Source organism: Medicago truncatula, chromosome 2 (assembly GCF_003473485.1).
Source record: "Medicago truncatula cultivar Jemalong A17 chromosome 2, MtrunA17r5.0-ANR, whole genome shotgun sequence".
Taxonomy (NCBI): domain Eukaryota; kingdom Viridiplantae; phylum Streptophyta; class Magnoliopsida; order Fabales; family Fabaceae; genus Medicago; species Medicago truncatula.
This window is the reverse complement of record NC_053043.1, coordinates 3101170-3114960: the sequence shown is the minus strand read 5'-3', so window position 1 is coordinate 3114960 and position 13791 is coordinate 3101170. Positions and strand designations below refer to the sequence as shown.

General features: G+C 32.3%; 1 protein-coding gene across 1 annotated transcript; it reads right to left on the bottom strand.

Moving 5' to 3' along the window:
- Positions 1–4992: 4992 nt before the first annotated feature.
- On the bottom strand, positions 4993–9814 carry LOC11423600 (lysine histidine transporter-like 8). The gene is made up of 6 exons (XM_003593419.4): positions 9495–9814; positions 8891–9289; positions 7324–7457; positions 6573–7000; positions 6350–6481; positions 4993–5834 (listed from the first exon to the last, which is right to left on the bottom strand). The coding sequence occupies exons 2-6, from the start codon at positions 9271–9273 to the stop codon at positions 5349–5351; spliced, it is 1563 nt and encodes a 520-aa protein (XP_003593467.1). The 5' UTR covers positions 9274–9289; positions 9495–9814; the 3' UTR covers positions 4993–5348.
- Positions 9815–13791: the final 3977 nt, after the last annotated feature.

The window sequence follows — 13791 nt, the reverse complement described above, 5'->3', positions numbered from 1 at the left end:
TAGGACTCCAAAGCACTTACAAATTTACATTTATTTCCTCCGAAACCACTAGCAAGCTTGAGTTAGACTTTTACTTTTACGTTTTATCGGATTTTACTTAGGTGATATTGGTATTATTAATGCATTTTAGAAAAGAGAATGACGAATAAATGATTAAAATATATTATTTAGTCAAAAGAACTATTTAAGAGAGTTATGTCACCCAAATGTTATCCCATTATATCTTGTTATCACCATAGTCTATACAAATCCTTAGAGTTATCATTATTTATTTATTTATTAACCTATTGTGATAAAATGGCATTGAGGTCCACTCAATGAGATTTAGAGTCACTTTTTTCTTAAATTGTTTCGGGTATTGAGGTGGAGATGAACTTTTGTTTTAATTTGTAAAAAAAATAAAATACCTATAATATGGGGATATCAAATTTTTTCTGTCCGTAAGAGAGATGCTAAATTTTGGTGCATTCCTTTTTTTTTTTTTTTTTTTTTTCTTTTACTCTTTCATTCATTTGAACTATCTTATTTTTAATTTTTTTTTTTTGTCAAGTGGCTAGATTCACACACATTATATGTGGAAAATCCGGGTTCGAACACCGATCCCTGCACCAATTATCTCTGATAGCTACCAACTGAATTATACTTACCGGACAATCTCATTCTTCTTTATGCATTAAAAATAACTTTTTTCTTTAAAATAATTATGCTATAGTTTGTATTAAAAAGAATTCTGTCAAAATTAAAGAAACCAAGCACCATCTCACGGGGTAAAAGAAAATAGAGTTAAACAGTGTTTCATCCCCTTGCTATTTAAGCGAAGCGAATTGTGGTTTATATTCTGTAAATTTTCTTTTTTAATTACAAACTTGTAATTTAAAGATTTTTTTTTTATCTTTGTGATATTAAATTTCAAAATTTCATGTATTTATGCCCGATTCCTAAAAATAGGTATCCACGTCCGATGACATTTAGGCGAATTCTAATTTATCCCCTCTCATACATCATCTAATAGTTAAATTTTACGAAGATGTAAAAACAAATAATCTTTATATTACAAGATTGGAGTCTTAAAAAAAATATTACAGAAGATAAACAAAAATTCGCTGAAATGATATGAAGAAAACATCATCTAACCCAATAAAATTATCTAGAAAAGGAAAGAAACAAGGCAGAATTGTTTGTAGCAAAATAAAATAACAATTTAGTAGGTATTGTGTGCCAGTTAAATTTTATCGTTAGATTGAGTCCTAAAAACAACAAAAACTTATCTGAGTCAAAATAAAAAATCGTTGGGGAATATGCTCATGTCATCGTCTACTGAAGTTATTCTCCTACTGGAATATTTAATTATCTTTACCTACTCCTTTTTTTAATAGATGTTTTCTTTTATTTTTTTAATTCATTGTAAATATGATTCTTTGTTTGAGTGTCTAAATTTGATTCACCATGAGACCAATCATCCATCCACTTAGACATTCATTGTTTTCCTCTCCTAATCACGTCCTTATTTTTTCCATCTATTGTAAACGGATTTGAATGATCTCGTGTGTAAAAGAATATGAGAGCTGTCTTAATCATCTTACAATTAAAATGCATTAGACGGTTGCAACTTATAAAATTATAAGTGTGGTCTAATATATTTTAAAGAGTAAATAGGCAATTATTTCCCTGAAATTGTAAGTTTTCAATAATTATTTTTCTGAAATTAACAAAACTTTAATTACCCCTCTAAAATTGCACAACGTTAATCAATTTACCCCCTCCGTCAAATTCTTCTATTAGTCAACATGACGTTTTGCAAATACCCCCCTGAAGTTTTGCACTTATGTGCAAAATGCCCCATGAACTTAAAAATTTATATATTTTTTTCTTATCCTTAAAAGTGACTGCATTATCACTGAATTGTGGAGCATATTAGTTAAGTTTTAACGATATACAACCATATATGTTCCCTGAAACGACCAAACATTAACCATGTATTAGAGGCATTTATATTATTGTTTGTTTACAATAAAAAAGTATTAGGAACTCTACTGTCATTTTCAATACATGTATGTTTTTTCCTAAGAATATATGCCTGGTGGAAATAAGTATGACTTTCTGCATATACAAAAGGTTGTGCTTACTCTTCCTTATTTGCATCAAAACAACATTATACATAGAGACCTCAAAACTGTAAATCTTTTGATGGATGAGAAAGGGGTAAGTGACTATTAATTTGCCATTTCTTTTGATTTTACAGGTTCTTGTTCTTAGTTAATGCTTTCAAATCATACTATAACAATATAAATCACTCTAAAACTCTAGTTGTGTATATTATGAAGATTTACAGTGAATAACATGTGAACTTAAGCCAATGTGAATATCGTTCAAAAACTTATCAGATAGGTAGTGAAAGTTTTGCACTTATGCTCCACAATAATGTAGTCATTTTGAAGGATAAGAAGAAAAAAAATATAAATTTTCAAGTTCAGGGGGCATTTTGCACATAAGTGCAAAACTTCTTGGGGGTATTTGCAAAACATCATGTTGACTAACAGAAGAATTTGACGGAAGGGGTAAATTGATTGACGTTGTGCAATTTCAGGGGTTAATTGAAGTTTTGTTAATTTCAATGGGGTAATTGATGAAACTTACAATTTCAGAGGGGTAATTGCCTATTTACTCACATTTTAATAGTAAGAACATTAACATAACTCTCTTTTTTTCACACATGAGAGGATCTAAATTTCCCATGAACATTTTTCAGGTTATTAAGTCATATCAGGCTTTCGAAAATAAACCTATGATGTATAATAGATTAAACTTAAGGGTTAATTATGTTTTAGGTCCCTATAAATAGGTGCGTTTCCAACATTAGTCCCTACTTAAATTTTTGGTCCCCCAACGTTTTTTTCCGTTAGCAAAATAGGTCCTCGCTGTTAATTGTTGCTGATTGAGCAAACGGTGAAGCACGCATGGATGCCACATCTGACTTTTTTTTTTGTTAAATATGTTTTTAGTCCCTGTAAAATTGAGGCATTTTAAGTTTAGTCCTTACTTAATTTTAATAGTTGTTTTAGTACTTACATAAATACTATGCACTCGGTATTAGTCCCTGCTCAATTTAAATTAGTTCAATTTATGCTTAAATTCTTGTATACTGCCACTAGTTATGATAAACTACGCCTTCTTTATTTTGAAGAAATGGGCGGAATGACTATCCCAATGCCAAAAATATTCAAGATTTTCACTATCTTATCGATGACTTCTCTTGCATTGTCGGGCATGACGGATTTTTGTTCTGGACTGGCCAAAAGGACCTTTAGTCCATTTACTTAGGCCCAACACAATCCAAAGCCCAAACACCACGTTTGACAACATTACTTGCGACACACCCCCTTTCCCACAAGGGAGTGCACAGAGCGAGCGAGACCGGTTCAAACGAGCCACAACGTCTCTCTGCACGTTCCCGCAATAAACTCTCTGGCGGTTACACTTCCCACGATTTCATAACCATGAGAGTTAGGTGTGTCATTACAACGGCTCTACAATCCTCCACCTCTATAAATATGGGACTCATAGCAGTCCCCAAGGTAGAATCTAACTCTTCCTCTAAAACCTCACTCTCTGATCTCTACTTACCCGAGCGTCAGAGTGTTAGGTACACACCCTCCATCTGCTCAGAAAAAGCATTATGACGCATTCTACCACCACTAAAACCACCGCATTCAAAGTACTGGCAGTCACCTTTTGATTAGGTACGATCAGTTTTGTTGCCTAATTTATAGTTTTTTTTGGAATAATTACTAGTCAAAAATATCTTTTCATGATGAAAATAATATCATAACCAATATTGAGTGCATAGTATTTTTGTAAGGACTAAAATAACTATTAAAATTAAGTAAGAACTAAACTTAAAATGCCTCAATTTTATAGGGACTAAAAACATATTTAACCCAACAAAAAAAAGAGCGATGTGGCATCCACGTGTGCTTCACTGTTTGCTCAATCAGCAACAATTAACAGCGATGACCTATTTTGCTAACGGAAAAAAAACATTGGGATAAAAAATTTAATAAAATTTAAGTATGAACTAATGTTGGAAACACGCTTATTTATAGGGACCTAAAACATAATTAAACCTAAACTTAAACCTTAAATTTTTTAATAAATCAAGAGATGTGTTATTTTTATAACCATTTGAGTGACAACCACTAATTTACAAAGGAAAGTATATAGTGACACATAAACCAAAGTAATAAAGAGAGAAAGTACAAAAATAATATGAATATGAGAGATAAAGTTGTCACAAAATAATTATCAAAATATCATTTCTCATAAATCAAATATAGGATTTACAAAGTTTACATCGACTGAGTGTATTACCACCTTTGTTCACGAGTCTTTCCTTGCTACCGTGGACCCATTTCTATCTCCTTAGCCTTTCTTCAATATATTTTAATTAATTCACACGTGGCACCATAAAAACGACTTATTTTTCATTGGTAAAATAAATGGAAAAAGGTCAAAGAAAGAGTCCAAACAAACAAGTGGCATGCCGAATACTCTAGTTTAGTTATAGTACTGCTATAATTGACCAAGTCGTGGGGCAGTTTAGTAACATGGTTCCAATGTAAAAAATATCCAAACGTGTAAGCTAAATCTATATATAGTATCTAGAAACAGAAAACAAACAAACAAACAAACTCAGAGCAGCAGAAGAAAAGCAGAGCATCTTTCTGTTCAACAAGAGCAGAGGACAAAACATAGAGCAAAACAAAGAGAAGATGAATGGTGGTACAACTCCAGCTGCAATCATGAAAATCAACGGTGGAAGAAGGATCATCTGTGGCCGTCCGATTCCGAGGCGGGGTCAGGTGAAGCTTGGAATTGTGTTGGGATTAGCCAACTCAGTTGTTTGCATCTTCACCACATCATGTGCTGCACCTTCTCATCTCACACATTAAGCATAATGTAACTAGATTAGCAATAGCATAATTAGTTCTGTAGTCCAATCAAATTTCCTTGAGGAATTTTATCTTTCATTTCTCAAACTCATAGAGGTTACAAATTGATACATTTTTCTTCTAAAGTTCTTAACTCTCAACAAATATGAATACAAATATAACAAACAAACTTCCTAGCTATAGCACTAAAAAATAAGGCATGCAATTAGCATATTATAGTTCATCTAGCCATCATGTAGATTTGCATGACATAAATGACTATGAAGCACAAACACTGACACGTGGACATTAGTAATAATTTGAGAAAATAAGATAATTGAATGTAACCGCATGTGTCAATGTCGGACACTGGACACGCCTTCAATCCAAAGTGTCGATGTAGCACATAATACTTAAAACTTAATTGGGCTTGAAGAATTTCAACTTGAGTCCATCATTGACCATACTCCAAATACCTCCAATGGAAAAGGCCAAACTGAAAGCAACACCTAACCAACCAAGAATCCAATTGAAATACCAACTGAAGCTATATTTTGTTGGCTGTTTAATAAGAACCCACATGAAACAAGGATATGCAAAAGTGACTGGAAGAGTGAGTCCTCCTAACAAACCAGCAAGACTTGAGAGGAATGGAAGTGCCACTCCTATGAAGAATGAGACAAATCCAAAGAAAACTCTAAAACCTGACCGAACCCATATCGAGCAAGGACGGTTTGTTCGACTGGTGTAACCAGCTTCAAAACTGTCGAAAGCAGGCATTGAGTATATCTGAAAACTGCTCAAACAGCTAAATACTACAAGAAGGAATGCTAAGGCTAGAATTCCTCTTGAAATGTCATGACTGTGAAATGCATATAGAGCTGTCAGAATCCCTCCATTAGGCATCTGTTTCAAAATCATAATACAAAAATTAAGAATGCTGCAACACAATTATTTCATTTGATATATTACTTCAATAAAACCAACATCATATTAATACTAACTACAATTAAGAATACAATTGTTAACAATATGAATATGAAGGGCTGAATTGACTTATTTGAGTTTATCCGCTCACATAAACATTTGTAAGACTATTTGGGAGAACTTGTGGAAATAGCGTATAACATGTCCATAAGCTGATTTCAGCTATTTTTGTAAGTTCTCCATGATAAATTATGAAAACAGCTAATAGATTATATAAAAATAGTTTGACTTTATTTTATATTTTGCTATAAAAATAGCTTATACATAAGCAGTTATATGATAAACATTTATGTTTTAAGCGCTTAATAAAGCTGTTTATCCAAACAGGTCGAAGTTTTGTGAGAATTGAAACAAAAACAAATTTGTATCTTTATAAAGTATTCAATAGCTGTGCCTCCTCTCTATCATTCCAGTACAGTATTCAATTTACTTACTTGGTTCCCGTAGGCCCAAAAGCCTCCAATGGCCATAGGGAATAAGCACATTGCAATAAAGAAATAAGCAACCTTGGCTCCTTTCCACATTGGCACACGAGCCGGGTGCTTAAACGTTGACGGCATTGTGGCCTGCATGAAAACAAAGTGCATATCTTTAATACTGTAAAGAGATTTTGAATTAAGGCAGCACATGAACAATTTCTGGGAAGATCATTGATACCTGAATTTCTAGGACCAAATTGTGACCTCTAAAAGAAAATGCTACAATTCCAAGTGCATTCAATGCTAGAAATAATGAAGAAGAAGGTTTTGCCAGCGATAAGGGTTCATAAGAGATAGAGGGTGGCCTCTGTTGGCTCACAGAGAGCACCCAAACCATGGTGGAGTAAGTAATGGCCGTAACAGCTCCTATCAGTGACAGTCCTGCAATTGAATTGAGGTTTGGAAGCTGAGAAAGAACAATAGATAGAGAAGTGAAAACCAGGTACCACTCCACTGTGGTTAAAGGATTTGAGGTACATGTTGGACCACAAACTATTTGAAAGAACAGTTTCATGGTCTCCCCTCCAACAAGAATCAAAGCTGTTGCAGTTCCTGCTGATAAATAAACTGTTGGGAAAAGAGCTAGCCATACTCCTAATCTTTCCCCTGCAATACAAGGTAGAAATTATAAATGAAACATTACTACGCCACAAAGATAGCATGTGTTAGAATAATAACGCTGGTTCAAAAGTAAACAGATACGATAAACGCAAACAAAGAACACGAGATTTGACCGTGAAGTACAGCCAATTTTGTCTAGGTTTCTGAGTGACTAACATGTTCTTTGAGCCATATAGGAAACAGTTTTATATGATATATGTCACAAAGCAGTTTTGCATCGTTAATTAGGTAACTCTTTATGCAATGTGAATATGTGATACCAACTAGCTAGAAAAAGTAATTGATGGCATGCAAGTAAACAAACTTACCAAATGCTGCTTGTGCTAGCTCCACGTATCTGTTGTACCTTTTACCTGGAACTGCTTCATGCAGCTGAACCAAAATCCATAAGGTGTAAAGTTGCCAACAGTATGCCACGGTTAAGGAAATAATTCCCCAACTCCTGCAAAATATTTGGATACAACATTTCTTAGTAAGATGACAAGATTGAAATGTTTTTCGCACCACATCACACCATACTAACTTTTCTACTCAGTTCAATTGGACAAATTCTACATTCGATTGGATAAGCAGCTTAATTAAGTCCTTATAGCATAAATGCTTATCATAAAGCATATAGAGTTTATGAAAACAAATGGACATGTCATATAGTAAAAAAACTTGATGAACAACACAATGTAATAGTAGATAAACTCAAATAAATCAATTGAAATAAGCACATAGTAAAAAAAAAAAAAAAAAAGCTTGCATAAAAGGCGCTACTAGAACAATACTAGAAATTATGAGTAAAAGATATACTAGTAACCACTAAAGCAATTTGATGGCCAACACAATGGTCCCTTTACCAATATCAAAAAGAAAAAATATGGACAGAATTAAAAAAGTTGCTTAAAGCAAGGAGCTAAATTAGCTTTTTTGAAACTCAAAAGATAAAGGGACAAATTAACAAGCCTTCTCCCCATCTCTTTCCATTGAGGCAGGCTTGTTAATAGCTTGTCCCGCATTTCAAAATCCCTTCCTTTTATGTCAAATAAAGGACAGAACAACGTGATAGTTAACATTTTTTTCAATAGAATATGAAAGTAAAGTTTTTGCCAGAAATGAATTAAAGAGACATCTCAATCTCATACTTAATTCATATTTACTAATTATTACTGCATAATGTATGAATAGTGTCCACCGAAAGCACCACTAATGAAAAACACAAGATATTTCGTCCGTCCCAAATTAGTTGAGCCATTTTTTCTTTTCGCACGTATTAAAACAAATATATAAATGAAGGAGAGAGAAAAATGATTTTAAGTGATCTTGTTAAGTATTGCTGCATTCTCCACTATCATAAATGCAAAGTGGAATATATTAAATTGGAAGTTGTGAAAGTAGTATTAATTAGAGTTACAAAGGGAAAAAAGTAATTAATATTGTATTGAAAAGTGAAATGACTCAGTTATTTTGAGACACTTTTTTTTTTGCAAATGGCTCAGTTATTGTGGGACGGAGGGAGTATAATAAAATAAAGTAAAAGGGACATTTAAATTCTTGTTAAAGCTATTTTAATATTTTTTAACATTTTAATTAATATTGTTCACAGTCAATAAAGTTTCCAAATGATACTATATGTGATAAAGGCACTGTTTGTAAAAACAGCTTAATAAACCACTTATAGCATAAGTGCTTTATGTATAAGCTATTTTTATATCAGAAGATAAAATAAATTCAAATTGTTTGTATACAAACTATAGTACTATACTATAAGTTGTTTTCATAAATAAGCTGAAAACAACTTATGTAGATGTCTACGCAGTTTCCATAAACTAAAAACACATCAATTATTGTAGAAGGGTGCTGTAAAAGAAAATGTAAGACAATGATTACCAGCCAAGATAAGCGAAAGCAACAGGCAAAACAAGAGCCTGAAAACCAACACCAGCATTGAGGTTATGAAAAGTAGAGTAATGAGCATTTCCATTCCGAGACTCGGTAATTGGAAGCCATGCATCTTGAGGATTAAGCTTAGTAAGATGGCCAACATCTTCCAAATAACCCTTCATGTTTATAAGTACCCTTTTCATTGGTGTCCCTATAGGACTCAAAAACCTTGGTGATATAAAAGATGTTGGTGTCCATGCATTTGATGATTTAGCTTCCTTTGATCCTTGTCTTGGTGACCTTTGTCCTGATGGTGTCAGTATCTCTGGTGTTGACACTCTTGGTGTTGCTGGTATTGATATCAGCTCTGTCTCTGGTCTCTCCTCCATCACTAACTAAAATCACCTGATCCAAAAAAATATAATCAAATTTTTAGATTTCATTAGCGAAACTAAATGCATGATTGATATTAGAGTGGATACGTTAGACCGTGGTTTTGCAAAAACTACATAATATCTAACTTTTACAAAATCACGATGGTTCGTCGTGATTTTGAAACATGTCGTGATATATACAAATAAAAAAGACACTTGAAAATGAAAGCAAATACCTTGGAATATAGCAAGCAAAGTAACAAGGTTGGAATGAGAAGGAAAAAAATGAAGTTAGAACATAGTAAGAAGAAGATGTGAGCTAAGGTAAGACTGTATTTTTTGTTGTTGAAAATATTAAGGTAGCACTATACTAAGATGTTATGAATTATTAATGGTGTATTTAACATTGGAACTAGGTACTGATGCGGTTTCCTAGTGTTTGGTCGACAAGTGTGGGTATATAAAATGATTTGTGGGTACGAGAAACCATAATGATATGTATGACTTTGTTTACTTTCTTTGAGGTGGAAAAGAAAAAGTAAAAAATACTCTATTTGTGTGTCTATGTCTCTGTCTTACTCAGTTCATTGCTTTGAGCATTGCAGAGACATGTTGAGTGAGTGTGTGTTAGTACTTGTGGGTCTCTATGGTAACAAAAGTAGCCGAAAGGAATGCAATGCATGAAGAGGGATTGTGACCGTTGATGAATGTAGTGGTGGGCCATGTATGACATACTGAATGGTGGTGATTGAGTTGTGAGTGTAATTTGAGAGATGATTGTTGGGGTCATTAAGGGGAGTGGAGAGTGGACAATGATGAGACTTGTGATGATACATCAAAATGGAATAGAATAATTAATCAATAAATCTTCAAAATTGTTTAGATGCATGCCTAAAAAAAAATATTGATTGGGTTGGGTCCATTGATAATGATTCAGATTTTGATTTAGGACTATTTTTACCTCACAAATGCTTTCTATCTTCCAAAATCTTATTATTCTTTGGGATTTTTTTTTTTTGTGCTAATGAAACTTTTTTTGAAGCAATAAAAAGAAATTTGGTTATTAAAAACACAAAAAAAGAGACAGAAAAGAAAACAAAGATGAAGAAAAAGATATGGGAAACAAAGCGGCGTTTACGGTAGAAGAGGGCAATAGATCCCCTACCGTAGGAGATCGTATAAAAAAGTTTTTTTTTTTTTTTTTTTACAACTAAATTGACATGTGTTTGTTGGTGGTTGGCACAATAGATACTAGTGTTGTATTTTTATTTTTTTTTAGAAATGATGCATCCTCCGGTCACTATTATAAGCAAAAATCTACATTTTAGATTCATTCATTAAATGATGTATGCGGTTTATAATACAGACTACATACATCATTTAATAAATGTATCTAAAACGTTGATTTTTGCTTATAATAATAACCAGATGGTGTATTTGTACAACCACTTTATGATAGCTTTTTAATAAGCTTCTCTTTCATACTCACGTTATACTCTTATTCTCACTCTTTCTTTTTCTCTCTCCATTATTTTTACTAATGAAAAGAGAGAGAAAATAAGTTGTTTGTCTCAAATGGATGTATTTTTTTTTAGGGAGTTAGCTGCATGTTAGTTGTATTTAAGTAATGAGAAATAATATTTAAACAACTATTTTTTGATAATTATTGTGACAATTTTCTCTCTCATGTTTGCATTAATTTTTTATTTTCTCTCTCTATTGTTTTTGTGTCAATACCTCATTTTCTTTATAAAATTTTGGTTGTCTCAAAAGTTGTCATATAAATGGATGTTCAAATAACACAACTCTTAAATAATTCTAGAGTCAATTTTGTGATTTCCTTCTTAAATAAAATAATATTTTTCCACCTAGAGTATATAGACAATATTTTCCAACTCGTTCAACAATAAGACATTAATATAATGACTTTATATAATGAGTGGTAGTTGAAAATATATTAACTTTTTTACTGTAGATTGAATATGAGTTTTTTTTTTTTTAATGATTGAATATTATTAGGTTTTTTAACAAGCAATGACAGGGTAATCTCCTTAGCACAAAGTGTATAAAGGAAACCACATATAATTACAAGCTGTCAATCCAGGAATACACAAAAAGGTTAATCGATACCCAAGCACCTAAACGGGTTTAACCACGAGCCATAAACAAAATTCACTTTATTAACTTTAAGCCACAATAACAATAAATACTTTACTTTTTCTAAATGGTATTTTCTAAATTTGTAAACAATACTTTTTCTAATAACAATAAGTATACCATTGTGTTCGTTCCACACAATCCAAATATTATTAGTTGAATGGTCAATAGAGAGGAAGGTTGAATAAGTTTTTAGTCCCAATAAATATACCGAATATTGTTTTTAGTCCTTAGAAGAAGAAAAAAATTGACATGTTGGGTCATATAATTTTTCCAACAATATCAAAAACACCCTTTATTAAATGTGATTCCAAAATCAATTGAATTTTTTAAATCATTCTATATGTTTAAAAAATAGAATTCTAGTGAATCACATTACCTGAAATTTCAGGCATTCAAAAGCTTCATCCTATATTCAATGATTGATAACTATTTTTATTTTTTTTAAAAAAAAAAATTCATTTTACAAAAAAAAAAAAAAAACAAGTCTCCTACGGTAGGAGACCTAAGGAGGTCACCTACCGTAGCCTTGGCCGGAAACAAAATCACAACCCATACTAAACAAATTTAATTTAATGGTAAGAACTTGGCTCTCTAATCTCAATATGTTGAATTTGATTCATTATTTTGAACTTACATACCACTTGAACGGGGATAATTTGACATTCTCTGTCACCTGCTCAACCTCCATTGTTTTTTTGGAGAAGGTAAGATAATTTCGATACTTCCAAAAGAACCACACGACATATTGCTACATCGAGGTCAAACTTATCTTGGTCTTAACTCTATCTCCTAGAGATCCAAAAATAAGAAAAATGACCATATAAGTAAAAGCACAAGTGACGAAAATGTGACTCCCCAATTCAACTCACTTCCCAAATAAGACATAACCTGCGTCATTAGGGTCAGAAATGATCCTTCATCTAAATGGGTTATGACGGGTAAGAATCTTATCTAAAAACGGTTGTCAAGAGAAGACAATAACCTTAGATGAGTCTCAACTCCTCAAAACATTTGGTCATAATATGGATCTCATCCTCATGTTGTTTTCCCTCCAAGATAGGAGCCGCCGAAAGGAACGAATATGCCAAAACTAACAGAGTAAATTTCGCCCAAGTCAAACTTCCAAGACCGGAAGTCACTATCTTGAGAACACCTACAACCAATCCAGGGCCACCATAAGAATTTCAAACCTATCATGTCCCCAAACAAAGCTCTCTCCAATAAAAGATCCCAAAGCAAATCACACCCTCATTCCCACACCACGTACTCATATCAGCAACCATGAAATATTTTTTATTTAAGACATGGTAAAGTTATCGAAAGCTTTCCCTTAAAGGGACAACATAAACCCAAGGATCGTTCAAAAATTAAGTGGTACGGCCATTACAGGCTACCCTATATACTCCTCTATGAATTGGTCAATCGTGGAATCGGCCTTATACCCAAGTAACGAAATCTCACTCCACCAAGACGACATTGATCTGAAATCTCTAACCATAACGAGTTTTAACTATCCTCGTACGTAGCAGTAAAATTATCCCTCCACATCTTTGGAAAATTTATATTAAATGACTTGAAAGCTTAAAAACTTATTATTTTTTCAATACAAAATTTATATTTTAATTCTTTTTTTAGATCTTTAACTTGTATCCGTAGGACAATTATTAGTTAGTATGACCCATAAATAAATATATATTCAAAAGTAATTGTAAATATATAAAATACTACATATGATATGAAACTGTATCTGACAATTTTAGACGTTGCGAGAGATAATTGGTCTTTATTTATATTAATATATGCTTGTCAACTTAACATCAGTTCCACATTAGCATTATTGGAAAACTTCAAATTGTTTTAAATCAAGTTTTCGGGTTCAACACTTGGCTGTGGAAATGTATTAAATTTGTATACAATTACTATTGTTTTTACAATTTTATCCTTAAGAGAAAGAGTTAATTTATGTTTTCAATATAATATTTATTGTTGATTGAAGAAAAAGATGCAAAATAATTAAGGATATGTTGGTAAAGAAATAATTAATTTACTTAGAAATATCAAAGAGGTCTTATAAAAAGGGACAAATTATTTTTTCAAAAGGGTCTTATAATTAGGGACGGAGGTAGTAGTACTTTGTTTATTTATTTTGTTGAGGGATTTTTTTTTAGTGTTATTTTGTTGAGCATTCGTTACTCTCGTTATTATAAAAAGGATCCTGCTAACCATTGCTCTGATGGTTTACATTGGAAACAACAATGGTTAAGGTAACCAAAATTAGTACTTTTACATTAGAAACAATAATTTATAAACTTTTTACAAGTTGATTTGACTATTTTTTATCATTTTCCAACACAAAATTTCTACTCCCTCCGT

Bases quoted from the DNA above. Each gene is read 5' to 3' on its own strand.
- LOC11423600 (XM_003593419.4), bottom strand. From the start codon at position 9,273: ATGGAGGAGAGACCAGAGACAGAGCTGATATCAATACCAGCAACACCA. The intron at 6,482-6,572 runs GTATCAATGATC...GTTTTCATGCAG, and splicing joins ATTTGGTCCTAGAAATTCAG to GCCACAATGCCGTCAACGTT. The intron at 5,835-6,349 runs GTAAGTAAATTG...ATTTTGAAACAG, and splicing joins TTTGGGCCTACGGGAACCAA to ATGCCTAATGGAGGGATTCT.